Source organism: Delphinus delphis, chromosome 13, assembly GCF_949987515.2.
Source record: "Delphinus delphis chromosome 13, mDelDel1.2, whole genome shotgun sequence".
NCBI lineage: Eukaryota > Metazoa > Chordata > Mammalia > Artiodactyla > Delphinidae > Delphinus > Delphinus delphis.
In genome coordinates this window covers 32,342,628-32,370,215 of record NC_082695.1, presented here as the reverse complement: position 1 = coordinate 32,370,215, position 27,588 = coordinate 32,342,628, and the positions used below count along the sequence as shown (strand labels likewise).

The 27,588-nt window shown below is 52.3% G+C and overlaps 1 protein-coding gene across 1 annotated transcript in view; it reads right to left on the bottom strand.

Annotated features, from left to right (window-relative positions):
- The window catches only part of L3MBTL4 (L3MBTL histone methyl-lysine binding protein 4), a 302,262-nt gene that overhangs the window by 4,669 nt on the left and 270,005 nt on the right, over nucleotides 1–27,588 (bottom strand). Inside the window, exons 15-16 of the mRNA XM_060027767.1 lie at nucleotides 9,980–10,149; nucleotides 2,662–2,724 (exon numbers count right to left, since the gene is read on the bottom strand). Of these exons, the coding sequence (XP_059883750.1) occupies nucleotides 2,662–2,724; nucleotides 9,980–10,149 (233 nt within the window). The remainder of the gene's footprint in view (nucleotides 1–2,661; nucleotides 2,725–9,979; nucleotides 10,150–27,588) is intronic.

Below are 27,588 nucleotides of genomic sequence, written 5' to 3'. Positions count from 1 at the left end.
CCTATTTCCTCTTCGCCTTTACCTGGACGGAGCCGGATACTCATACTTCCAGTCAGCTCGCCTGGACAGTTCTTCCCCAGGGCTTCCGCGACAGTCCTCACCTCTTCGGTCAGGCGCTGGCACGGGACCTCACTTCCTACTCCCTTACCCCCAGCACACTCCTTCAATATGTAGATGACCTCCTCCTTTGTAGCCCGTCTCTCAGCCTCTCAAGACAACATACTGCAGATCTCCTCAATTACCTTGGCTCTCGCGGTTATCGGGTCTCTCCAGCCAAGGCTCAGTTATCTGTATCTTCTGTAACCTACCTGGGGCTCCACCTTACCCCTACCACAAAAGGTCCAACAGCCGACCGCACCCAGATTATCCGTGAACTCCAGCCTCCGGAAACAGCGGAACAAATTCTCTCCTTTTTGGGCCCTATAGGATTTTTCTGACACTGGATCCCTAACTTTGCTCTCCTCGCTAAACCCTTATATCTAGCCGCTAAAGAAACCCCTCAAGGACCCCTCACCTCTCCTTCCGCCGTTCGACAGGCCTTTCTCCCCGTCCATAACGCTGTTATCTTCTCCTCCCATTTCTCTGCCCAACCCAAACCGACCTTTTCACCTTTTTGTGGATGAACGGGCCGGAATAGGCACTGGACTCCTTGCCCAGCCTGTAGGGCCTTCCTACCGCCCCGTGGCTTACCTCTCCAAACAGCTAGACCCAGCCATTCGGGGATGGCAACCATGCCTTCGGGCCCTAGCAGCGGCAGCCGAACTGACCAAACAAACACTCAAACTGACTCTGGCCCACCCACTGACCGTGTTTTCCTCCCACCGGCTGGTCGACCTCCTAGGCCACAAGTCTCTCTCCCTCCTGGGCCCTTCCCGCATCCAGGAATTCTACCTGCTATTCATTGAAAACCCTGCTATCTCCCTCGACCTCTCTCTCCCGCCTAAACCCGGCCTCCCTCTTGCTTATCTTCGTAGAGGCCCTCAGCCCCCTGAGAGAGGGACTCTTTGACACCTCTCTTTCAAACCCGGACCGCACCCTCTTCTTAGATGGCAGCTCAATACTCGGTCCTGACGGACACCGACGAGCAGCCTACGCGGCGCCTCCTCTCTCGTTGCTGCGGGCATCGGGGGAGGAGTCCTAACACACAGTGTCTCAACATCCCGTGACCTAGAACAGAGACTCCAGCTAGGCATCGAGGCTTCTGCCGCCTCCATCACCTCCCTCCAGCGCCAGATCACCTCAGTAGCCCGAGTTGCCCTCCAAAATCGACTGAGCCCTGGATCTCCTGACGGCCGAGGAGGTACCTGCCTCTTCCTACAGGAGGAACACTGCTATTACATCAATGAAACAGGACTCGTCAAAGACAACGTAAAAGCCCTCCATCGCTTAAGAGAAGAACTCCAACGCAAACACCAACAGTCCGCCTCCCCAATTCCCGATTGGTGGCGATCCACCCTCTATACCTGGCTAACACCAATCTTAGGCCCCTTAATTCTCATCTGTATCTTGCTCATGTTTGCTCCCTGTTTTCTTAGGTTCCTTCACAGGCGCATGGAGGAAGTCTCTCGGGGGGCCACAACCCAAATGCTCCTCGGACCTTACACCTTGCTTCCTACAGAACTCCCCACTGGTCTCCCCTAAGCCTCGGACCTCTGGCCGCCTGACTCCCCTTTCGACGCCCCCATTCAGCATGAAGTAGCCAGAGATCAGAACGCCGCCCCATTACACCAAAGATGTTGGGATGTAAGGCCAACTGGCCCGAGGCAGGGGAACACAATCAGATTCACAGATTGCATCAGACCGAAACTCTCCGGACCACCCAGTTCCAGGAACTGACCTGAGGACTTTGCACCCGGCCCAGCCTTCCCGCCTTTCGAGGGGCGGGACTAACGGTCCCCCAGGATACCCGAAAAGACCACCAAATAAGGAATACCCTGCACACTCCCGGATTCACCACACCCCTTTCCCTTCTTCCCCTATAAAATCTTGCCCAACCCTCGCCCGGGCGCGACTTCCCTGGCCCCTTTCTCTCGGACCAGTGAACCTCGCCCGGGGGGGCTCCCTAATACAGCTCCCTTGAAGCTTTCCTCTGTTTCGCGGTGCCGTTTGTTAAGATCCGGCCTTACAGCCGGTAGTCCTAAGAGTAAAGCAGTGATGGTGATGATGGGAACAGTAAGCGCTTACGGAGCTTTACTAAGCCTTCTCTGTGCTGATCCCACCAGCAACCCCGGAGGCAGATGAGGAAACCAAGTTTCAAGGATTGTGTGGTTTCTCCGTGTCCCCCTAAGTAGGGGCAGGGCAAGGACAGGTAGGACGGTCCTAATTCCACTTTGGAGCAGACAAGCCCCCCTTTTCCTGGGTGCAGGCCCGTGGCAGGTCCCCTCTGCCCCAGCGTGGCTGCAGTCACAATGCAGGTATTAACCGAGTGACGTGTCCCAAGAGTCCCTTTCACAAGCGGCTGCAGAGATGAGGCTGCAGGCTCCAGCGACAAAGCACAGCTCACGTCAGCGACCCAGACAGAGGCTGCCCTGCTGGGCCCCCTCCTGCCTGGACCTCTTTGTCTTGCCTCCCCCAAACTGCCCTTATTTACACTTAAGTAAACGGAAACAAAGCACTTCCGGGCCTAGTCGTAGAGAAACATGTAATTTTTCCGTTTCCTACCTCTTTCTTGAAGCACTTGGCATGCTCTTCGCAGCCCAGCAGAGACTGTACGAACTCAGCCACCTACAGCGCGAGATGAAAAGCCTGATTCAGAACGTGCACCGGAAATAATACCTTGGGTTGTAGTCATTCAACATTTGAGTAAAATACACTTTGCATCCCTCAAACGCTTGGGATTTAAACAGTAGCTATCAAGCCCCAGTAGCATTCGCCAGCTCAGAAATGAGACCAGCTCCTGCTATCTTTTCGGGCCTCATTTCCAGGCTGACCTACATGGGGTTACAGTCACCATGGTGCCAATGACAGCCTCCATCTGTGTGGAGCCCTGGCATCCTGGAACCTTCCATCGTCTGACCCTCCTGTCCAGCCTGGGGGTCAGGGAGGGCAGGAGGCAAGCGGCCTGTGCACAGCAGTGATGACAGGCACCATCTGCCTTTCCAGACCTGGGCCGTCCCGTCTCCTGTACCCGAGTCTCCAGGGCCGCCCCCAGCGTCTGGCCAACAATGGGTACTCGGACCTCCCTGCGGAGGGAATTCCCACAAAAATGATGAGGAAGCTGAAGCCCAAAGAGGTTTAATAACTTCCTCAAGGCCACACGTGGCCAGTGAGTGCCCCGGGGGCAGCCCTTCTCCACCCTGGACATGCACTGGGACCACCTGGAGAGCTTTAAACACGATGATCTCAGGCCCAGCTCACGCTGCAGAGATTCTGAATCAGTCAAGCTGGATCCGGTGGAGGGCTGGGCACGGATTCGATTCCTGGGTTGGTTCTAATGCGCACTCAGGGCCAAGGCCCTCCCTGCCCCCCGCCCCAGCGCTGGGGGTGGGAGGTGCTGAAGGTGAAACCCTGACGTGGGGTCACAGGGAACAGCTGGGGGCGGAGACAACACGCTCAAGGGCAGGTTTCCTGCCCAGTGCGACTCCAACGCTGGGCCTGATCCTTCTTCGCTGTGGGGCTGCCCTGCGAACCGCAGGGTGTTTGGCGACATCCCCGCTAGGTGCCAGGAGCAGCCCCAGCGCGCACGATTGTGACAACGAAAAACGAGTCAGGGTGCTGGCGACACCGCCTGGTAGGAGCCACCGCGCTGAAGGAGGGCTCTTCTGGGATGGCTCTGTCACAGGAGGGGGCCGCGGGTCACAGTAGGGGAAGTGAACATAGAAAAGTGGCTCTAGGAATTAGCTAAAGACACACGCTGGTGCCTCTCAATCACTGGCTCCCCCTGGGGAAGCCATGCCAGCACCAGGGCCCCCAGATGCTTGGCCCCCGGGGACAGGGACGCACCCCACAGACAGTCTCTCGTAAACACACGCTCCAGGAACTTTTGTTCTCAAAACAGGGCTGAGTCTTGCTCTGATGGTTTTCAGAGGTTAAAATGTCCTTTTCTGGGCAAACAAATACAAATTTAAAAAAAAGGATCACGTTCCCTCTTCTCAGTATTGTGAGCCAGGAAAGCACTGTCTGTGTCAGAGGTAGATTGGATTTTAAGTGGGGATAAATAACGTGCTAAACCAAAGAGTACACAGGGCTGTGCTGCGGGGCAGGTCCTCGCTGTCTTCCTCGGACAGTTTCGTTACCACGTGTCTGAAATTCTCTGTCTTTTTGGAAAGAGGTTCTGATTCTATTCGACCTGCCTTTTTCCAAAGTAAAGAACAAGTTCCATGCAATCTACTGAGGCAGACCCTTCTGGCCCGGATCGTGATTTGGTATCATTATTCAGTACTGCCAGTCCCGAGAATAAATTCTATTTGAGCTTCAGTAGAAAGCCCATTTCCTCGCTGTAAAGTGGTGAACTTCACTAGACCGCAGAGCAGTAACGGAAGGGTTCCCTCTCATGTTCCCCTTCAGCACGTGCTTCCTTCTTCACGTCGCGGTCAATGCGGAGAAGCGTTCACACGGTTCCATGAGTCCACAGAGGAGGAAGCTGCCGCCCCGTCCTTTGCCTCCACCCAGGACAGCTGTGTGGACTTGGCTGCTTTCCTCAGGTGATGGCGGCCCTGCTGGAGCCCAGGGTGGCCGGCCTTGGCCTTGGCCTTGGTGGGGGCAGCACACCTGGTTCCCCAAGTTCTTGGGAGCGCAGTGTCCACAGCAGACACCCCAGTTTTGTTTTGGAAGGACGCGGAGTAAGTTAGTTCCAGGGATGACACAGCAGTTTGGAAAGACTAAGAAATGAAACTGTGCAGGCTCTGAGCTGAGCCCTTTACTCCACCCAACTTCCTTCCTGGGCAACCGCCTTTTCCTGGCATCCTCGTGCAGCCCAGCAGGCCTGCTTCCTTCAGTGCAGCTGCTGCTTCCTTCAACCTCTCCCGATGCCGACGTTCCCATCTTGCTGAGCCAACGCCGGGTGCCTGACTGTCCTGGCTTCGGGTCCACTGGGGACCATGTTTCCAGCCCGGGTCTCATTTCTTATCAGTGGAATTTGTTAGTTGCCCTTTTTCAGGGACCAATCGTATAAGGCTGCTATGCTTAGGTAGCAGTATCCTGAATTTTTCAAAACACTCCCTCCTGGGCAAAGATCGCTTGGAAAGCGACCACCATCTTTTAGATCTAATGGACATTTAGGGAGCCCTTGGATAAGGCCAGGGCGATCTATACATGCTGCTTCAAAAGGCATTTTTGAATGTAAGAAACAGAAGTACCCACATGGGCACCAAGCAACCCCGAGTTGCACCCGCGGCTGTAATGTGCGTACGTGTCGCATCTGGCCTGCGTGTGCCCATGGACGCCTGGCAGGAGGGGCTGCAGAAAATTCGTCTCCCAATTCATCCACTCACTCGCACATTTGTCACACACCTGCTCTGGTGTACTTGCTATAAAGATGTAAAAAGATATAAAAATAATTCAGTCCCTACTCTTAGATGCTTGTACCCTTCTATAGCACATTTCCATGACCAGAGTAAGAAATATGCTCCCCAGGGACCACAGCTAGAGTGTGTGCACACTCACGCATTCCTAACGAAGGTTTCACAAAACAGTAACCTCTACTACAATGATGTCCTTGCATCTGGTCTCGTCTCTCCTTTTGGAACCACTGAACTAACTTCACAGCCTGCCGGTGCTCTGGAAGAAATCGCTCTGGCAGAAACACCACAGAAACAGCAAAGGAGTTAAAAGCCAGCCCCCACCTCCGGGCAACGTGACAAAGGTCCGTCAGGTAACACAACTCAGAGCGGAGGTCTCCTCCCAGCCAGGACGGCTGACAAGAGGGACTGTCCTTGTGCTGCATCTCCTGCCAGAGACACTCACCCGCCTTAAGTGTCCCTGGATGGCACTTAGCACAAGGACCCACAAGTCATTTTCCACACGCCCTGTCCCTGGCCCCTGAGCTCCCGTTCCTGCCCGGTGGGAACAAAGCACAAAGGCACGGCCCCGCCCTGCTCACCCTGAACTGCCTTCTCTCGTCCTCACGACCCGACTCGCCGCTCTTAATGCAGCAGCTGGAGCAGACACAGTGGCCCCTGTGGCTGGTACTCGCTGGGCTCCCCCCTAGGGAGCCCCCTTATTTTCAACGATACAAACGCATCACAACGCCCACACTGTGACCACTCAACGTTTCTTCTCGAGGACCAGTTTTTGTGCCAGGAAATGTGCTACAGAATGTGAGAATACAGAGAGAAATTTAGGATGTGGTCCTCGTCCTCAAGGGCATCTAATTAGGGAGCTATCAAGACAAAGGTACATCAGCGTTAGGGAGTGACCCCGCCTGTTTTCTCTGGGATGCGCCCCGTGGGCAGCCACGGTCAACGAAGTGCTCCAGGCAGCCAGCCTCCCCGATGGCTGCTTCAGCGTTAATCCAGAAAATGTCGAAGGTCACCTTCGGCAGTAAAACGCTGGGATCCCGTGTGTACCCGTCACAGAGAACTCAGAACTGTGATCGCAGCTTCCTGATCATCCTCCGTGGCCTCTTCGGTCCTCCCCGCCCCCTAGTGAGTCTCTTCCTTCTGAGGCCCGCCCCATCCTAACGATGGACCCGCTACTTCCCTTTAATCACCCTCCAAACTTCATTTTGTTCAGTGTCAGACTTGAAACTGGTCAGATCAGAGGCCCCACCCCCGAATTTCCTATTTATTCCCTAATGTTCCTAAATAGTGATCCCTGCTCCTTTGGGGTGATGCCCCACCCCACCCCCCAAGAAGTTAATAAAAGCTGTGGCCCTCTTCTTATGGGGAAAAACGCACATTTTGTACACAGTTTTCCCCAATCCCCTGAAGCCCAACCCCACAGCCCTAGCCGGGAACCCTGTGACCTGGGACGCTCACTTCCAGCCTCCCCCCAACTTCTCGCCCTTCCTCCTGCACTTCCGCCGTGGACCCACCGGCCTCCATCCCTGGCCGTGCTCTCTGGGGATCGTGCCTGGTGAAGCCATGTCTCGTGTACCCTGAGGGGACCCTAACTCAGAAGGTCCCAGAATAAATTCATCATCTTATCCCTTGGCCCCCAAACTGGATCCTGTCCCCGGAGTTCCGTTTTTTGACAGCACCACTCCTTTTCCATTCTTTCCGATGAAGTGTGTGGGCCTTGTAGTTCTCACACATCATTATCCTAATTAAGTACCAAACTGCGTAGCGCTGAGAGTATAAATGGAACCACGCTGGCTCATTTCACCTCCTCGTCTTGTGCCTCATCTATTTCCTGTGCTGTGGCTTCGTCTGCTGAGCCCGGGTGGCTCTGGACAGTGGCGCCCAGCCCGGCCCCTTCTTACTCTCACCCTCCTTGCTGGCCTGTGCTGTTTTCATCTCCCTGAAGCACCAGCTTCACAACATGACTTTCTGCCTTAGAACCTAAGAACCTGGTATTGCCTGACTGGTGCACCTGGCCCATCTCCCGCCTGCCGCAGGCCGCCTTCCCCAAGCCCCAGTGGGCGGTGTGCTTGGGGTGTGGTGAGACGTCGGCTCAGGACCTGGCTCTGACCGTGTGGCCTTAAGAGTTTCCTTAGTCTCCGGTGCCTCCACTTCCCTGTCTGTAAAATGGGCAAAATCAGCGTGCGTGCCTCCCTATCATTACATCAACACTGCTCACTACCATCATGATGTCAGTGAGGGACACGTGTGTGTCTGTCATCCTTGCACGTGTCACACTCACCCCCACTCCTATAGTTTTCCTTCCCCGCATGGCGTCCCGTCTTTTCTCTGCTTGGACTGATTGCACTTTTGTTTCAAAATCCAGCTCAGATGCCCTTGCCATTCACTCAACAAACACTTACTGGGTGATCTAGTGCCAGGCGCAGTGAGAAGCTCTCAGGACACAGGCCAAGTAAGGTCTCCGCTCATGTGCTTGAGGTTCAGGGTCAGCAGAGTGAGCATCCGAGGTGCAGCCTGAGACTCTCAGAGGAAACGGGGGCCCTGAGGGACGTGGGAGCAGCCTGAGGGCTCCTGCAGGAGGAGAGCCTGCGCTGGGCAGGGGCTGGGCAGTGACCGTGCACATGTGACAACAGTACACGGGGACTAGGGAGGCGCAGGACGTGGGGCCCAAGGTCAGGGGTGGGCGGACAGCCAGGCAGGTCCTGCGGGCTCATCTGGGGACCAGGATGTGGTGCAGTGCTCGCCCTGCTGTGCCCACTCCCTCTCCGTCGGGATGCAGTCGCTCTGCACATGTGGGGCTGGGCTGGACGTCTGAGCAGGACAGTGACATACCAGGGACCAGGAGCACAGGAAGAAGAGGGGAGAGGGGCCACTGTCATCTAACTTAAACGGCGCAGAACCTCAGATGAATGGCTTGAAGGTCAAAAGAGAGAGAGACTGCCCTTGAACCCTGGGTTATTTCAAGGGCAAAACCAGCAGTGCTTTGATTACAGCTGTAAGGCCAGCAGGTCCGGGGAAGGGCCCAGGGAGCCAGACGGAACCCCCGCCAAAGTGGCTGATGCAACCGACACCTAACATTGCCACACCACTCAGCCCTGGTCTTCCCGCTCCCCAAGGGGTGGAACCAACGGCTCTGAGGCTGATGCAACCGACACCTGACATTGCCACAACACCCGAGAGATTACCAAAAAAGGGCTGCTTCACACAGCAAGCACCTCCCCTGCGTGCATCCCTATAAATTCTGTTCGCGCCCACACCCGGGCGCGACTTCTTTGGCCCCTTTCTCTCGAACCAGTGAACCTCGCCCGGGAGCGTTCCCAAATAAAGCTTGTTTAAGCTCTCCTCCGTCTTTGGTGCCGTTCCTTACAACAGCCACAATAGGTTTTAATTCAGTCGGCTTTGTAAACTGGTAAAAGTTCTCAGATGGGCAGGCGCAGACCATGAATACTCTCTAGGGAGCACGGTCACATTTAGTCACCCCCCCCAAACAACCCCACAGCACCTGGCATGTCCAGTCACCTCTCTGTCCTGCGGGACCCACAGGGCCTTGGAAGGAGAGGGACCAGGCGGGCAGGCAGGGTGTGCTGGGCCCCGTCCACGCCGAGGGTGCCAGGTTGGGGGAACCCACCAGGCACACTCTGTGCGCTGCCTGGGAGGAGGGGCGGAGGCCCCCCGGACCTCTGACCTCTGCAGGGCCTTAGTCGCTGCTCCTTTTCTGGGGCTGGAAAGGAAGCCCCTGAGCGAGATGGAGTCCAGGTGACTTGACTGCTGGACATGCTCAGTGAGTATCCGTGACTAGTTTAACTGCAGCTCTACTCTGTCTTGTCAAAAGAGTGACCCATGCTTTTCTTTCATTAAAAAAAAAAAACAAAAAAACTAAGGCCTGATGAGTGAGAACAATACCTTCATCAAAAGGAGTATCAGTCAGAGTGTGTTGCTTTAAGTATGAAGCGTTTCCACAGCATCACAGGGAGCAACGGCACTTACCTGATTCTTACGTAAAACCAACGTTGTAAGGTGTGTTTCTATTACAATCAAATCCACTTTCCCCTCTGTTCGGCATCTTATGCAACACTGTGACCTAATTTATCCATAAACCTGAGGTTGACCTGATCCCCCGTGTCCGCGGATGGACACACGGCAGCGCGGTGCTGCCTGGGCGTGAGAATATGGGATCCCGGGGCCTCGGGGGCACCAGGAAGAGGGAGCCCCTTGGGCACAGAGCATGCGGGGTGGGGGGCATCGCCCGGGGCTGCCAGGACACAGGCATGGAGGCCCACACGTTCGTGTTTCCTCAGAGCAAACCTGTGATGCGGCGCTGGAGGCCTAAATCAGCACCCCACCCCGGGGGGCAGGCAGTGGAGACGGCGCTGGGAGAAGGCTGGGGAGGGCAGGGCCCCACTAGGGGGCTTCCCAAACGTCCTGAGCGTCAGCCTGCTTCTCCCTCAAGCGTGGATCTGGAATTTGGCACACGTGGACTCAGCACCTAAGAGAAACCCCGGCCCCGGGCAGCCGCTTACCTCATCCACCGTCCACCGGGCCACCTTGCCAGCCTGCACGTCGGCCACGCCGGGGAGCAGCTTGAGGTGCTGTTTGCGGCCCAGGGGAAGGTCCCGGAAAGGCTGGGCGGACGAGGACGACATGAAGACCGACTGGTGCAGGGCCTGCTGCGTCCGCGCGGCCAAGTGCTCTGCAAGACAGGCAGGTGGGTGAGGGGGGCAGCATCTTGGTGGCCCCTCCCCGCCGAGGGCCCGAGTCAGACCCCCTGGAACCCTGGACGAACCTTGGACCAATGGCATCACTGCCCAGGAGGCCCTCCCCCGCACAGCGACACCGCTGCTCTATTTCAAAACCACAGTCAGGAGAAACAGGAGTTATGAAGGCCCGAGAATGTGGCCGTTTGCTAAGCAGGATCGAATCATCTCTGTGACCCACTGATGCCAGAGAGGAGCCGGCCTGTCACTGCACCGGCCTCTCTCTCCCTGAGTCCAGAGTCAGAGCAGGCCCAGAGCCCCGCTGGACATGGCTCTAAGTGGATGGGCACACCGGCCACCAGGGATGTGCCCGCCCACGAAGCCCGGTTCCCTTCTGGAAGCCGCTGCCTGCGTCACAATGGGCCCAGGTCCACATCTGGCTTCAAGGGTCCCCTGGGGGACACCGTGTGTGGAATGCAGCTCAGGATCCCAGGAGAACCTAGGTGGCAGCTGCTACTGTTGGTCTCTGCAGGGCACGCTGGCCTTGCCGGGCTTGGGGAAGAGGCTGCAGCTGAGAGCTGGGTGCCCCCACCCCGCCCAAGCCCTCCTAACTGGGCCCTCCCTCGAGAGCAAAGCTCTGAGTGGCCAGGGTCCTAAGGCTCTAGGGGCATTGGCCGGTGTCTCCAAGGAGTCAGACTCCACTTCCGCCCACGCTCCTCCCCAGCCTTTCTGAATGAGTTTTCCACCTTCACGAGGGACTTTAATCTTCTGTCATATCCTGACATTTAGATGGAGCCATGGATCTCAATTCCCTCATTATTCTGCTTTGAATGTACAAATGGATAAGGACAAAACCACTACCGAGATTCTAGAGAAAATTCATGCCTTTGTAACGACATCTTTTAAGACACTTTCAACACACATTAGCCGAATAAAGCTGTTGATATTTTAAGACTTTGAAAGGAAAGAACACAAAAGGAAATGTTCTACGCCCTCTAAAAGTCTACCTTTCCTAATGCAAATGGCAGGGTAAGTAAGCAGTAGCTATGTAATTTAAAGTCTATTATGAAGGCTTGTGTTTTACTGACCATGTCTGAAGAGCTATTATGCAAGTATTTCCATCTCAAATTAACTAACAGTTGTTAGTAGGCGAGGCTGTCCTGCACTTTGCACATTCACATAATCGCCTACTGGTTAGTGACCAGAGAGGTTCTAAAGTACAAGGGAGCCTGTCCATCTCTGCCCGACTGCTGAGCACAGACATCCTGCATCTTTACCCATGTGTGCAGTCCACACAGATAAACAGACGGAAAAATTGCGGCCTTCTCCCAAATTCTTCTGCTCCAGTTGCAGGCAGCAGCAAATTTATCTCTAAATGCGGATTGTCCGACGCTGACCTTTTTAGTATGTAAATAGGTTATCTCCTCTGTGTAGTTCAGCCAGCAGCATGTAAGGCTGAAACTTCACATCTTCTTCACAAAGCCAGTAGGTTTACAGGTGTGAATGTTCCTTAATGAAGGTGTCAGGTTGGACAGGAGCAGGTACAAAACAAGCCCCGGAAACCCAGGGAGGAAGCGTCACAGAGCATCTGCAGCTCCGGCCACGCGGAATCGCCAGGCTCTCCACGGAAGCCAGGAGTTAGAGCTCTGTGCTCTTAGGGATTAAGACCTTGAGCCAAAGCCGGGCTTTATTCTGGAAAAGTGCCACATCCATCAGTTGGTTGCTTTTGCTGAAATGGCATGGGCTTAAAAGACAAATCACATATGTGTCCCAAACCCATGCCCTAGGTAACCGATCACGTGTAGTTTCTGAAACATACAGGACTCTGAAAAGCCACGAGGAATCAGTCTTATGTTTGGGAGGCACGAAGATGTCTAGTGATGGTGACTGCGTTAATGCAAAAAAAACCCCGTGCTCCCAAGCAAGGGAATTTCCCACATGGTAATTTTGGAAGCAGATTGAGTGCTGAGGCAGCCACTTGGAAATGAACCCAACATGCGGTTGGCAGCTCCACCGAACGGCACTGGGTTCCTCCGTCCACTGCTGCCCACGGCTCTGGCCCCGTAGGACGGGGACTCAGTTCTAGTAGCAAGATGGCCTTCTCTGTGTATAGTATCATGTCATCTGCAAACAGTGACAGCTTTACTTCTTCTTTTCCGATTTGGATTCCTTTTATTTCCTTTTCTTCTCTGATTGCTGTGGCTAAAACTTCCAAAACTATGTTGAATAAGAGTCGTGAGAGTGGGCAACCTTGTCTTGTTCCTGATCTTAGTGGAAATGCTTTCAGTTTTTCACCATTGAGGACGATGTTGGCTGTGGGTTTGTCATATATGGCCTTTATTATGTTGAGGAAAGTTCCCTTTATGCCTACTTTCTGAAGGGTTTTTATCATAAATGGGTGTGGAATTTTGTTGAAAGCTTTCTCTGCACCTATCGAGATGATCATATGGTTTTTCTCCTTCAGTTTGATAATATGGTGTATCACGTTGATTGATTTGCGTATATTGAAGAATCTTTGCATTCCTGGAATAAACCCCACTTGATCATGGTGTATGATCCTTTTAATGTGCTGTTGGATTCTGTTTGCTAGTATTTTGTTGAGGACTTTTGCATCTATGTTCATCAGCGATATTGGCCTGTAGTTTTCTTTCTTTGTGACATACGGGAAGAGATATGGGAACATATGTATATAACTGATTCACTTTGTTATAAAGCAGAAATTAACACACCACTGTAAAGCAATTATACCCCAATAAACATGTTAAAAAAAAAAAAAAGATGGCCTTGAGGTCACCACCCAAGGCAGGGAGGGAGCCGGCTGGGTGCCGTGCACTTGCGCTCAGGCGGCTTTATGCTCTCAGTGGCTTTGGAATTCGTTCTTTGTCCCCATTAAGTCAATCTATTTGTTTGGAGGGAGGTGGAGGCTGGATTTCCGGAAGGCTGAGCAGAGCGTGGTGGGGATCAGGCTCTGGATGCCAGAGTGCCCCCCCCCCCACCGGCTGGGTGAGATCCACTCCTGGGGGAGGGCTCTTGCCTGTGTGCCGGCAGCCCCAGTTTGGGGGAGCCCCGCCAGAACTACTCACATGCTGACCACGGATAACATTTTTACTACTCTCAGCTTTACAGCGTGAGTCGGAAAGCCGGGAAGTTGAGTTTTCCTGCTCTAAAAGACGTGAGTTAGGTTAGGGAGGGAGGCCCTGAGCAGGGAGCTTGCAATAACCAGCTGCCATCGCTACGACACGACTGGAGGTGACAATACCTACAGCACAGAGCTGGTGGGAGGGGACGACAATGTGCCTTCAGTGACAGGTGCCGCTCTAAGCTCCTGAGGTCAGGCAGACACTCTATGCACGGAAGTGGCTTTATTCAAAATCAACACAAGGCAAGACGAATTCTCCATAGTAACACGAGAGAGGGGAGGTATTGTGGAGTGTTTCGTGGTGGTTGTTTTGCCTTCTTTGTACCATTTCCTGGGTCTGATTTCTTCCGGAGCTGAGGGTTTGGGGTGGATACTCAGTCTACCTGGGAGAGGACGGTGACATCAGGGGAAGGGCCGATCCCCGCCAGCTTGCCTGGGTATGAATCCTGGTCCCATGCAGCTGCTGAGTGACCTTGGATGAGATGCTTAACTCTTCTGTATCAAGGTTTTCCATCTTTAAAACGGCGTAGTTGCAGTACTCACACTTCACTGAGTTCTTGGGATTAGAACGGCTCCCAGCACATAAATGTTCAGTGCACGTCAGACATTACACTACAGCCGTCCCCCCTTCTCTGTGGGGTAGATGTTCCAAGAACCCCAGTGGATGCCTGAAACCCAGGATACTACCAAACTCTATATATACTATGTTTTTCCCCTGTACATACATACCTAGGATAAAGGTTAATTTACAAATTAGGCACAGTAAGAGATTAACAACAATAACTGATAGTAAAATACAATTATAAAAATATACTGTAATGGAAGTTTTGTAAATGCAATCCCTCTCAAAATACCATATTGTACAAATTTAGCGCCTTTCCCATCTTAACCAAGCACTTACTATGCACTGTGGGTATAACTTTTGCAGTTTGAGGTGCGACAGCAAAACTAGCACAAATTTCTTTTCTTTCTTCACAATTTCATGGAGAGAAAATTCGTTCTTACCAGAGATCTTAGCAACCTCAGCATACGATCTTTTTTCTTTCCTTACTAAGTTGAGAACATTAACCTTTTCACTTAAAGGAAGCACTTTATGATTTCTCTTTGGCACATCCAATTGCCAGCATCACTATCTTGTGCTTTGGGGCCACTGTTAAGTAAAGTAAGGGTCACTTGAACACAAGCACTTCGATAACACGATAGTAGATCCATAAGTGAGACGGATACTAAGTGGCCAAAGGGTGGGACAAAGGGATGATTCTCGTCCCCAGTGGGAGCAGGATGGTGGGAGATTTCAACACCCTACTCAGAAGAGCACCCAATTAAAAACGTATGAATTGTTTCTTTCTGGAATTTTCCATTTCATATTTTTGGACCACAGTCGACCACAGGTAACTGAAACCATGGATAGCAAAAACACGGCTGAGGAGGGACCACTGTACCGTTACAAGATACAGAGATACTCTAAGTTGTGACGATAGTGAAGGTGGGGACTTAGATTTCCAAAGCCATTGTGGCTGGATGTGCCTAAAACCTATGGAGGCTGAAATTCAGACTGAAACTCAGGATCCTCAGGGCCACATTCAGATCTCACACCCAAGTGGCCCTGGAATGACACTGCAGGGGTCACCAAAGTCATCTGTGGAGTCCTGGTGCGCATGGCTCCCCTGGCCGAGGCCGACGGAAGGCGGGCATCTGTCTCCCAGGCAAACCGGTGCCCACGTGTGGCAGCAGATCACACTGCGAACACGCGCTCAGCCTGCCAGCTCTGAAATATGTGGCTCTTGACAGACTTTAGAATGTGGGGTGATCTGCATTATTTTAAATTCTGTGCATAAAATTAGACTTTTGAAAATATCCACTGAAAATTTTGCATACATTTTTTTTTTATCGAATATGAACACACCGATTTTAGCTTTCTACCGAGCCCAGCATGGCTCACGTCACTACATCGTTGTAAATAAATTAACGCTCGTGTGCCTGTGATGAAGGTATTACTGTATTCTCATAAAATCAAAAGGATCAGATTATTCTATCCTGAGGCACTCTGAATACACAGAGCCTTCTAGATTAGGAAAGGATGCCCACCAAGAAGAGAGGGCAGAAAGGTTCTCCTAACTGGGTAACATACATACATCTCACCCCCCGGGCCCAGCTTCCAGCTCTGTGTGCAGCGGGATTCTTTCTGGGCGTTTCCCAGTTGTGTTTCCTCACTGCAGCAGTGCCTCCTACCCAGCTCCCCTAAGAGTCAGCCCAGAAAATTCAGCCTGCAGAAGCAGCCCGACCACTGGAGGTCTTAGCAGTTTACTCAATCAAAATGCCTTCTGCATCAGAAAATGAAATGTATGTGTAATCCTGGCTTTGCCCCTAACACTAATGTGTGAGTGACAATAAACAAGGATATGCCTACACATAAGATAGATGTATTTCCCCTTCCAAAAAACAGCATGGAATGCTTGTCACCTCGGTGGCTTGCCATTTGTAGAACAGTCTGGTTGGAAGAATTTTTGTGCTATTTTTCTCTCCCTGGGTATTTTTTTTTTTGGGTTTTATGCCTTAAAAAATATAACGAAGTGTTTAATGACTTCAGTCAAGGTGCTCTGAGATCTGCAGCACTCTCAAATGCCCATGGCCAGCATGTTCAACTCTGTGTCCAGCTGCAGGATCTAGGGAGGCCCCGACTAGAGCATCAAGACTTGGCCAGGGGTCTGAGTCCATCCAGCAGCCCTCGGAAAGGAGGGAATAAATAGTTCCATCTCCCAAAGCGCTACGTCATTACCTTTCTTGCAGATGCAGTAACTCGCCTGGAGTCCAGCTGACTCCTTGATGACACAGGTCTCCGTGGTGAGTGCTATTATCTGCCCTTGAACGGAAGACCCCAGCCCATGCAGGCTGTCTTCTGCAAGTCCATGCACAGCTGATGGGCCAGCTCTGGATGGCATGTGACTGACTCAGGGGCGGCTTTTGGGGTGAAAGGACCTAACAGACCCATGGCCTGGTGTACAGCACAGGGCGCTTCCAGATTCCAGACCTAAAAAAGTCTTTAGAGACTAAAGGATTTTAATTCATCTGAAAATAACATGAAAGCGGGTCCCTGAGCTCTTCGCTAACCCTCTCTTCGTCCTTCCGTCCTTCTCACTTCTGCTCTACCCGCTGGAGGAGAAAAACCCTTTATGGAAATGCTCTTTAAAAACACGGCTGTTTCTTCACAAAGGCTCACACAACAAAACTGAAGCAAGTGAGTCAAAATTGGTAACCAGAGGCTGCATGGCTGGGCCTTGAGTTATTTTTAATCCCACTAAAAACAGGGGCTATTTCACAAGCACCCTCTTCAGTGAAAGGGGCAGGAAGTCCACCGTGTTCTCCATTCCAAAGAGAAGGGAGTAAAAGATAAAATGGCGATGGGTCCCAACATCCAATTCCATGATGCCTGTCGCCTGCTGTTTAGTCTGGGACAGCCGCTGGCTTTCATCAGTTTACCCGGCACCGACTGAGCATCTGCTCCCTTTGCGGTGGGCGCGCTACTCCCGTGGTGACTTCCGCCGCAGAAGCAGGGAGAGTCAGGCCCTGCACTTGGCAATGCCTCTTCTCCCCACTATCACCGAGTTTCAAGGTCTTTGTAGTTACCATGCTTGGAGCCTTCATGCCTGGGCTGCATCATCTTCTCTTGATTTTGATGGCATTGGACTCAGACCCTCCTCTTTTCCATTTGTTCCCCGAAACAAAAGTGAGAAACAACAAGAGGAGCCCAACACGATCGGCGAGACGACTTTCTGGGCCTTCGTGGGAACAGCTCCTGAATCACAGGTGGGACGAAGTGCCCTGGATGGTCTACACCTGCACACGGTTCCCCTCCCCACGGGCCACCTGCAGCCACCTGAGTGGTGGGTGGTGCACACCGAGAGGTGCTGGCGGTGTAAACTCCATCCTGGATTTTGATGACTTAGTGCAAAAAGAAAGACTGTAAAATACCTCCTTAATAGCTTCTCACATCTTGATTCACATGTTGAAACGATATTTTGGATATATTCGGTTAAATCGTCATTACAGTTTTCCAGGTGGTCACGGAGAGGCCTGGGCTCCTTGGAAGCCCCACCTTTTGGGCTTTACCACCGGGGACCTGTGCTCAGAATCCACTGACCTTCCTCTTCGGCCAGGCCCCCTCTCTCAGTGAAAAGCAGGGACCTGCTCTCGTCCACCCACCGCAGGCCGCCCTCCCCCGGGTGCCCCTCTCAGCCACCCTTACAGGCAGCATCCGGCTCACATCCTGCCTTTGGCCCCCTGTCACCCAGGGGCTCCCGCGGTCCCCCCTCAGCACCACCCAGCTGTGTCCACCCTGTGCTAGACACGGCGTCTCCAGTCCTCCCCCAGCTCGTCTGTCCCTCCTCCCTGGCCCCATCCCGGGATCTTAAGCCTCCTCCTCCCCCCTTCGGGGGCCGCCTCAGGGTGCTTCTCCCGCCCGCCTGCACCTGCTGGCCCAGGCTCCATCCACACAGGTGCCTTCTGAGGTGTATGCTGCCAGACACGGCCACATCCCGACAGAACAAGTCACTGAACAAGCAAGGCACACTTCGCAGAGCAGGGCCCAGCCCTCCCCGCAGGACGGGATCTAGTGTTCCTGCTTCTGGGCCCGAGGGCGGGCTTTTAGCTTCTTCTTTTGGTCCTCTGTAGCAAACACTCTTTTAAGGGGTCTTGAATCCCAGGAGTCAGTCTATATCGGTTCCCAGTCCCAGAGGCTCAGGGCTCCCTGGCACGAGGCCCTCAGGCCTCTCCCCTGTGCACAGCCCTCTCCCAGCCCGTTGGGGGATGAGCCCTGCCTCCTCGGGGTGCCTCCCATAGGATCCCCACCTTGCTGCCCTCTATGGAAATCGTCTGTTTGCTCTGCAGCTCCGTGAGTGGAGCATCGGTTCATGGGCAGTCATTTGCAATGCAGCCTCACATCCCCACGGGGTGACGCAGACCTGACACGTGGTACCCAGCAGCACAGGTGCCTGCCACCTGATAGGGCTGTTGGACCATCTGAGGAATTTTACTGCAGAGACAAGCAATGCAGTGGCAAATGCTAACTTAGTCCGTGCCAGGAAACAATGAGTTTCCATCCCGTGGGCTTTCACTTGCCAAGTACACTCCTTACTGGAAAGGCTGGGAATTGTTTGTGATTCGGACTCTTACTCCTTAATTTGGTACGCGAGAAGCAGATACTCCCTGGTTGCATTTTAACAAAAATGCAGCAAAATCCACGTTAACTTTTGTTGTGTTAGTCATACAACAAAAGACTTCAGGGCAGCATGTTTTTTGATGGCTCAAGGGCGACCTTTTAGTTTAATATCTGCTTCACACAGCTCGAGACATCATTAATTAAGTTCTTTTGATTGAATACTACATCCCAATCACCCAATATGTCTTTTCTTTTTTTTCCAATCCTCTGCAAGACTGTTTTCCTTCACTCGCAAAGGTGAGACCAGAATTGAATGAACACTAGTATCAACTTGACCGAGAACTGGAGCTGCTCTTCTCAAAGCCAGCCTCCCCTTCCTGGGACCTCCCTGCCTCTTCCGCGGGTAGTTACCAAAGAGCGAGCCCTGTTGGGTTGGAGTTACAAATGGGAGGCCCCTGGCATCTTTACATATGTAAAGAAAACACTACTGTGTGTGAAGAAACTTTAACTCCAGCAGTGGTTGGTAGCACATCCTTGAGGCAAATGGATTTGGAAGCGAAGCCCCCCGAGCTGAGGGCAGCGGGTGGTCCCTGCTCCTAGGCTGGCAGCACAGTGCAACCGGGGCCAAAGCCCAGGCCGGTCTGCCAGCTGTGCTCTTATCACTTGGAGGCTGGGAGGGCAGTGAACTGATACAAGCACAAACCTTAAAACATTACACGGCCGGCCGACCTCTGGGGGGCAGATGCCTGGTGTTATTTCTCTAGCTCACCAGCACGGCACCTGGTCCATAGAAGGTGCTCCGCAGGTGTTTGTTGACAAGTGACAAGGCAGGTATAGGTCGTGGGAAGGGGCAGAAGAACAGACCCTCCTGCCTGATGGGAAGCTGAAGTGCCCACCATGGACGTGCCACGAGTGACCCTCTGCCGGACCTGCCTCCTTGTTCTCTGTCCTGCCCTCTTCCCAGCTGCCGGTCGCACTGTCAAAGCAAAGGTTCTGTGGGTCCTCAACCTGACGAGAGAATCCCCAGGTCAGATCCGGAGAGAGGATTCCTCGGTTTCCTAGGCTCGCGGTGATGCCCCACGTGCCCGGGGCACAGCTCCGTGCCTGCCGTCCAGGAACACTCAGTCAGAATGACCAACGGCACACACGGGATGCAGCCGGGGTTCCAGGACCATGAGCTCCAGACTTGGGGCCAGCTGGGGACCAAGGGGACAAGCTTTTACTCTTTTTTTAAAAAATAAATGTCTTTATTTTTGGCTGCATGTGAGCTTTCTCTAGTTGTGGCGAGCAGGGGCTACTCCTGGTTGTGGTGCGCGGGCTTCTCATTGCAGTGGCTTCTCGTTGTGGAGCGTGGGCTCCAGGTGCCCGGGCGTTGGCAGTTGTGGCACGCGGGCTCAGTAGTTGTGGCTTGCGGGCTCTAGAGCACAGGCTCAGTAGTTGTGGCACACGGGCTTAGTTGCTTCGCGGCATGTGGGATCTTCCTGGACCAGGGCTCAAACCCGTGTCCCCTGCACTGGCAGGCGGATTCTTAACCACTGTGCCACCAGGGAAGCCCAACAAGCTTTTACTCTTGATTTTATTTACCCCACGTGACTTCACAGGGGCGATGCGATGAGCCCTCTTTTACAGATAATGCAATAGTCTCAGACCCAATCAATAACTTGGCAAAAGTGATTCCGACGCAGGGCTGGGAAACTCGGTTCTAAGCCATTCAAAGGCTATTCTTTTCAGTCTTCTATCTTCTCTCCCTAAACATCCCTTGAATCCCTCGATGTCAATATGCACAGATGACATATATGACCTCTTTTCCAATTTATTAGCATTCAAGAAAGTGGAAAGCTTTTACTATTCTCAGGTTGTGTGTGTGTGTGTGTGTGTGTGTGTGTGCGTGTGTGTGTGTGTGCGTGTGTTTTAGGAAAACAGGAAAGGAAAAAAACCCTCCAACCATGTAAGCGGCAGGAACAAGCACCTGGCAACTACGAGGCAGAGAGATAATGAAGGAATCTGATTGGCCACGACACTCAGCATTCCAACCTTCTTCTGCAAAGTGGGAGCCCTGCCAGTGGAGACCTCCACCCCCCACCGGAGCAGACCTGTGCAGGCTTCCCCCCTCCCCCAACAGCTGCCACCCTGCCCTCACATGTGTGTCCCACGTGCCTGAACAGCTGGCCTTGAGCCATCTCTTCTCCTCATTTTGTCCTGAGCTGATTTTCCAACCCCACCCCCACCCCACCCCCCGAGCTGCAGGCACAGTCAGAGGCTGTTTTTGATGATAACTCAGCACAGGAGGCAAGCAGGGCCTCTGCCGCCTGAAATTCACATCCTTCCATTAGAATTCCCTGTGGAAGCCTGGAACCAGAACAACCCACAGAACCAGTCAGGAACCGGGCTGCACAGGGTCCGCAGGGGCCTGAACACGCCGGGCACACAGCCCATCACGTGCTTTGAGAAAGTACAGATTGAAAACTATGCTCTCTGCTGCTGGAAAACCCAGCCAGGATAAATCAAAGCTCAGAAAAGTACGTTTATGATCCTACTGCATTTGCAGTATACATTTGACTTAGATGCTAATTTTACACATTCCTAATATCTGGCAGAAATGACAGTCTCTCTGTAATTTCCAGTTTTAAAAAGTGCAAGAGATTGGATCAAATCTCTGGCATCTATCACGTGCCTGTGTAGAGAGGTCGGAATGTGATGGGATAAGAGGTAGTATGATTTTTCCTGGAATGACTTAATGGACTCTTGTTTTCCATTTATGTGATTCTATCAAAAGGTACACAATTTGGAAATTATATATTTTACACGTATCAGTAAAAGTACCTACTAGGCAAGTGTCTCCAGGAAACTTCTAAGTAACTATTCCAAAGCTATCCTATCAGACGTTCCAGCAACAACCAAGGGGCACCTGAGGACGTGGGCTGGGCTGCATCACCTCGGCAGGCAGATGGCAGTCTCCTCGGGTCGCTTACCTCAGCGCACGGACAGACATGAGAAACACTGACGGGTCTGTTAGGGGAGCCCTGACTTGCGCATATGAGAGGCAGACAGTCTGTTGTAAATGGAGCCTCAGCTCCCACATGAAGGGGACTCTGTGACGACAGGGTAAGCCCCCTTCTCAAGGAAATGACACCGCTTTTCGGCTCTGCAGGAGTGACTGCCTTCGGGATCAGGGATCTTGTCGGAAAGGCTACCTTCCACTGAACACCCTGTGGAAGTCACGAGAATGAGACTGTGTCTGAAGGATTGACAGTGGTGGATTGTTCGGTCACAGGATTACCCATCACTGGTAATGAATTATGGGAGTAAGGTGGTGACCAACCAAATCCTTCTCTTAATGATCCACTATAAAAGGCAAGATGCCCAGATCTGGGTGTTTATGTGGGTGGGTGCGGATTTAAAGGCACAGCAGCGTTAGGGATGAAGAGAGCCGGTGTGTGGAGAAGACCCGCTCAGGTGAGCTGTCAGCACGCCCTCAAAGCCCTGCTCTTGTGACGCGTAACATTTAGAAACATTCTGCAGCGCCTCTAATAAACCATCTGCAAGAGAAGACACGGGGAACAAGATGGAATGCTGACAGAGGACAAACGGCAGCGATGGAAAATGTGCCTGAAATAAATGAAAAACAGCATGTTTCTGAGGCCAGACGAGCCCTCCTGCTTCCTACGTCACCTGTGCGCGTTCAGAGAAGGAGCCGTCCCTCCTGGCCCAGGTCTCCTATGGCCAGCGTCCCCACCCCAGACACTCCTCCATCACGTGGTCAGGCTGCGCTGCGGCAAAGGTCTATTCTAACCTGGGCAGCGAGATCTGTTAAACTCTGTTTAAGGCCGTGTACCTCTACTAGGACACACCCGTGTCACACTCTGGGGGATGCAGGGATAAATCATTGTGGCAACACGTCTGCAGGATGAAAGTACCGCTGAACCCCATCACTGAGCTCCACCTTCTTCTAGAACGGCGCCCACCTCAGATCCGTTGCTGCCACTTTAATAAACCACCCCAAATGGCTGCACGTCAGCCATTCTCACGGCCTCCTCTTCTCAGGGGTTCCCACCGAGTCATTCAAAGTGGAAGGTGATGACGGTTGAATGCAAGTCCAAAGAAAATGTTAAACACACTTCACCGTGTAACCGTAACACCACCAGACGTTCCCCACATAACTATTTGGGGAAAATGCCATTCTATTTCAGACTCTGAACAGGAAGGGGAGAATTCCAGGGAACCCTTTCCCACTCCTTATCTCTGCATGTTATTCTTTCAAAGGTTGGCTATTGTTGCTTATGCTTCCGTGCGTTTCTTGGTGAGAAAATTAATTAATAAGCTAAAATAATTTGCACTGAGTGAATCTGAACCTTGTTTCTAAATTATTTTTGGACTTTGGCTTTCCTGAATCATGGGTAATGATCTAAGTGTCCTTAGGAGAGTTTTTTCTCAGAAGAAAAAATTTTACAGGTGTAGATCAGTGGCCCAAATCATATTGGTAAATTCTAGGTGGGGAAAAGGAAAACTGCTGGTTGGGCCTCAAATGATGCTGCCTTAATGACTAGGACAATATAATTCGCAACTTTTCCTTTCTGGGAGCTCCAGATAACAGCGCCGCAGGGAGGAGAAACAATCTGACGAAAGCTTTTACCTGCCGGCTGCAACTAAGCAGCCCACTTATAAACTGCTCTGAAGTTTAAGCAGAAAGCTCTTACCTACTCTAAATTCAAATGACAGAGCTGGGCAGACGGGTGAAGACACAAAGGAGGAACACAGCTGGGAAGGAAACACATAATGGACTGAACCGAAGGCAATAACCTGACAGGCGATACGGGGCTCAGTGGAGACCAGAAGACGAATCCAGTTAAGGCCGAGCTGTGACAGACCTGGGGCGGAGACAACATCGTGGGTAACGAGCGGCCTATCAAATACTGGGTGAGACGCTCAGCTCGCCCTGCCCCCAACTGCTAAAGCCCAGTCCTCTTCCCCTCTGCCTCCCCAAGCTGATCCCACCCCACGAGGCCCAGCCCTCAGGCAGCAGTAAGCGCCAGGCACCGTTTTAAGCCACAAAGAGGAAGTGGAGTTTGCCTAAGAACCTGCTAGAAAGCGGACTCGCAGCTGGGCTGTCTGGCCTCCTGGCCTCCCTTGACCTCGACGTTACTCTGCCTTATGAAGGGACCGATGGGTCTTTAAGTTATGGAGGAATATTATCAACACATAGGCAAAGGCCAGTCTGGAGATGAAGGTTTAGTAAGAATCCATGAGGAGGAATTATTTCCCTGCCTGGGATGTAGGAGTTAGGCCTTGACGTGTGACACCTATGGGGTCAAGTCTAGAGCACAGGAGAACAGGGTAGAGGACACAGAACAGAGTGGATTTGGAGTAAGGGGTTTGTGGGGGGCGGGAGGGGCGCGGCACATTACACACGCACCCCAGGAGACAGGCTAACTCAAGGGACGCATTCTGTGGTCTGGGTCGGGGGATGGATGCCGCGGAGTGTCCACGTGACTGAGTGTGCGAACCGCCCAGAGGGCCAGCGGCAGCCAGGGGTGCCAACACGCCGTCTTGGCTTACGTCTGGCAAGAGTGACCTGGTCAGAGAGCAGCCAATTCACAGAAGTGGTGTTGGTGGCGCAGCTGGGGCCCCAGAGAACAAAGTAAGAGTCTGAAGGAGATGCAGCCTTTGATCTGCTCCACTCCAACTACGGACCAGTAAAGGCACATGAACGCGAACACCTTTCACCGGAGATCCCTCCCCGGTCAGAAGTGCAGCTCCTATGCCGTGGTGGTTGAGCTCCACACAGTCTAGGGAGGTGCTGGGGGTCCAGATCTGTCCCCAGTCCCAGGGCCAGCAAAGCACACGGGGGCGGGGATCAAAGCTGGCCCCTGACTCTCAGCCACCTCACCACTCTTCCCATCAGCCTCATGTTGTTTTCTCATCTCCACAAGGTTGATGTGTCTGTGCTCGCCTGCAGCATCACAAATGAGGCGACCTTTAATAAACATTCCCTCGGAGCCTCTCGTGGGAGTTTGCATCTCCCCTCTTCATCTCTGGCGGCTGTAAGGTTTTTCTTTTCTTTTTTTCCTTTTCTAAACCTTACAATGTGCTCTTAAGGAAAGATTTCAAAACAGGCATTGTTGGGCTTCCCTGGTGGCACAGTGGTTGAGAGTCCGCCTGCCGATGCAAGGGACATGGGTTTGTGTCCCGGTCCGGGAAGATCCCACATGCCGCGGAGCGGCTGGGCCCGTGAGCCATGGCCGCTGAGCCCGCGTGTCCGGAGCCTGTGCTCCCCAACGGGAGAGGGCACAACAGTGAGAGGCCCGCGTACCGCAAAAAAAGAAAAAAAAAAAAGGCACTGTTAAATTCTGCTAAGAGCAAAACTAACAGTTCTGAGCCAAAGAGTGCCTGTCCTCCGTCGGGAGCTGCCTGCAGTTGTGACCGGGCTGCTGTGACGCGGGGACAGAGCCGTGGACTCGGCAACAGGCTGCCCTGTTCACTCGCCGTGGGCACCTTGTCTAGACGTGTGACTTCCAGAGCCTCAGATTTCTCCACTGGCAAATGGTGTGAGTTAGTAACAACACAGGATTGTTAAGGGAATTACATGGCTTGGATGGGGTAGCACTATGTGAATGATAGGAATGACCCCTTCTTTTTGTTTTCGACCCTCCCTTCCAGCCAGAGAGCAGGTGACTCCCAGGTGAAAGAGCAGATGGGCATCTCCTTTCGTGAGTGGGCAGGGCAGCCCCTCTGTTTCTGGGGCCTTCGCTGAGGCCTGAGTCTGGCTGGCTGTCGGGCTTCAGGTGCCACGCCTTGGGGGCCCTTGTAGGGAAACCACCTCAGTGGGGTGGGGAAGGGTCTGAGCGGCCCGCACGCTGCTCCCTTCTTTCTGGCTTTCTTGCCGTCTCCAGGGAGAGACGAGGACTCTACAGAGGGAGCGAAGGATACTCTCAAATGGGCTTCTTTCTCCAAAGCAGAATGAAAGTGAAGCCTTAAGGAATTCACATAAATCTTAACACCTCTCCACTGCCCTCTGTCAGTCCAGCCCTGGCTGCTGACACCCCCCTCCCCGGAGTGTGGGAATGTCACCGTCGGAAGCACATTGCTGCTTCGCTACACGGATGGGCCAGGCAGGAGGGGCTGTATGTCAGTTCCTGCTGTGAGTGTCCAGTGGGGTGTCCGCGCACAGTGGGCAGCACAGACGAGCCAGACTGAGACCCCAGCCGCATCCTGGCATTAGTTCCCCCTCCCCCTCCCTCTTTAACGATGATCACAGTAAATGACAGTATTTGATATACATCTCTCTGTATCTCCGCCACGCTGACTGCCTTTCGATAAAAGCTCATAAAACAAATCAGAAATGACCAAAAGTAGGTTAGGGGAAAGGTGAGAAATAACAACTCTGAAATAATTCTAAACCAGTGTATGATTTTAGCCAAGTGAGCTGATAAACTAGGCCATTCAAATATATTACACCAATATTTTCTCCAGCAAGAGACTGCTTGCTGGATTTGCATTCAGTTTCACTTTAGGACTTAATTCCTGGTTTAAAAAAAAAAAAAAAAAACGGGAGGGGAATTTTCCATTAGCTGTATTTTACTTAGACCCAGAACCAAAGCCTGGCCAAGGCGTCTTACAATATATAATCAAGCATAATTACATTCAAATATTAAACCACCATCAGCTATTAGAAATAATGAAATTTCTTGCATGCAGTCATCGCATGAATTGCTCTGGCGATTGTCAGACTCCCTCATCAAGAGAATCTGCCTGAAGTTGCAGGGATTTCACTGGCCAGAGTGTTGCAGGCCATCAGCAAATCTGTGGACTGGGGCGGGGTGGGAGAGCTTCCATCAACGCTGCAGCATGAGAGGAAGTTCTCTCTCTAATGACATCCTTGGATGAACATGTCTGTGGCATAAACAGCTGAATTCCAACAGTAATAAACATTAGTCTAAAGTAATTAACGTACTGGTAGAATTTTAGGCTATGTGATAATAGACAATGCAATAAAAGCAATTCTACGACTGTCGGAGGGGCCCTGTATGATGTATTCACAGTGCTTGCTGATATCCTCCAAATTTTTGTTTTTGTAATAGAGAATTTAAATTATATTTAGCTCAAGCGGGCATTTCAATTTAAATCCTAAAAAAAAAAAAAAATCGAGTTTCTCTAAAGCATTTTAAAGCAGTCTTGCTCATAGTACTTATTTGCTTGGCCAACTCTTCGTATAGATAAGAAAAGTAAATGGCAGGCCATTAGACAAAACATCCAATACTCTGGAATTACCCACGTCCAGGGTAATGAGGCGTCAGTGGAAATCCTGTCGATTTACGTGTGTGTATGCGTATGTATGTATGCATAGATTTTTTTCCTTCACTTTGGCATATTCCACTTCTTTGGGCAAGTTATGTGGATGCGCTAGCTTCGTGGTTCTCAAGCCAGATTAGAACCACCTGTGGAGACTTTTAAATCTGGTGATGCCCAAACCAATTAAGTCGGACTTTCTGGGGCTGCGGATGGGGAGTGGGCAGTGGTGCTTTTACAAATTCCTGTCACCAGGGCTGAGAATCGCTAGCCTAGGGCCATATCTCCAGCCTCACCACCCGTCCCGCTCTCTGCTCTCCTCCTGTCTGCACGGAGACCCCGAAGGGAACTATAAAGGCGGACACTCCCCGAGGCAGGGTCAGCTCTGGTGCCTCCAACTCCTGCCTGGGTTCTCGGGCTGCACAGTCCGGGGGGCCGAGCAGGCCTAGCAAAGGGGCCGGCGAGGTGGGGGGCCGGGTGGACCCCCCAGGGCCAGCCTGTTAGCCATCAGGAAGGTGAGCCCAGGGCTGCCCGATTTTCAAGAGAAGGCAGAAGTCTGGGTTTTCACGTGAAAACCTCTTGGTTTTTAAACGCTTGCAACGAATTAAACATTTATGAAAACTCTGTGCTGGCCACACAGGCACCTGCGCGGCCAAGCCTACAAATACCAGTTTACAATGCGTGCGCGAGCAGAAATGCCCTGGCTGCAAGGACAACTGGATAGATATCTGCAGAAGGAAACACGAGCAATGTCTGGAAAGTTGTCATTGTTTGAACAGTAGAGATAAATCTGCATTTGCTTATTTGTAATTTAGTGGTGCTCTCCGGCACCAAAGAGTATAACTTATATTA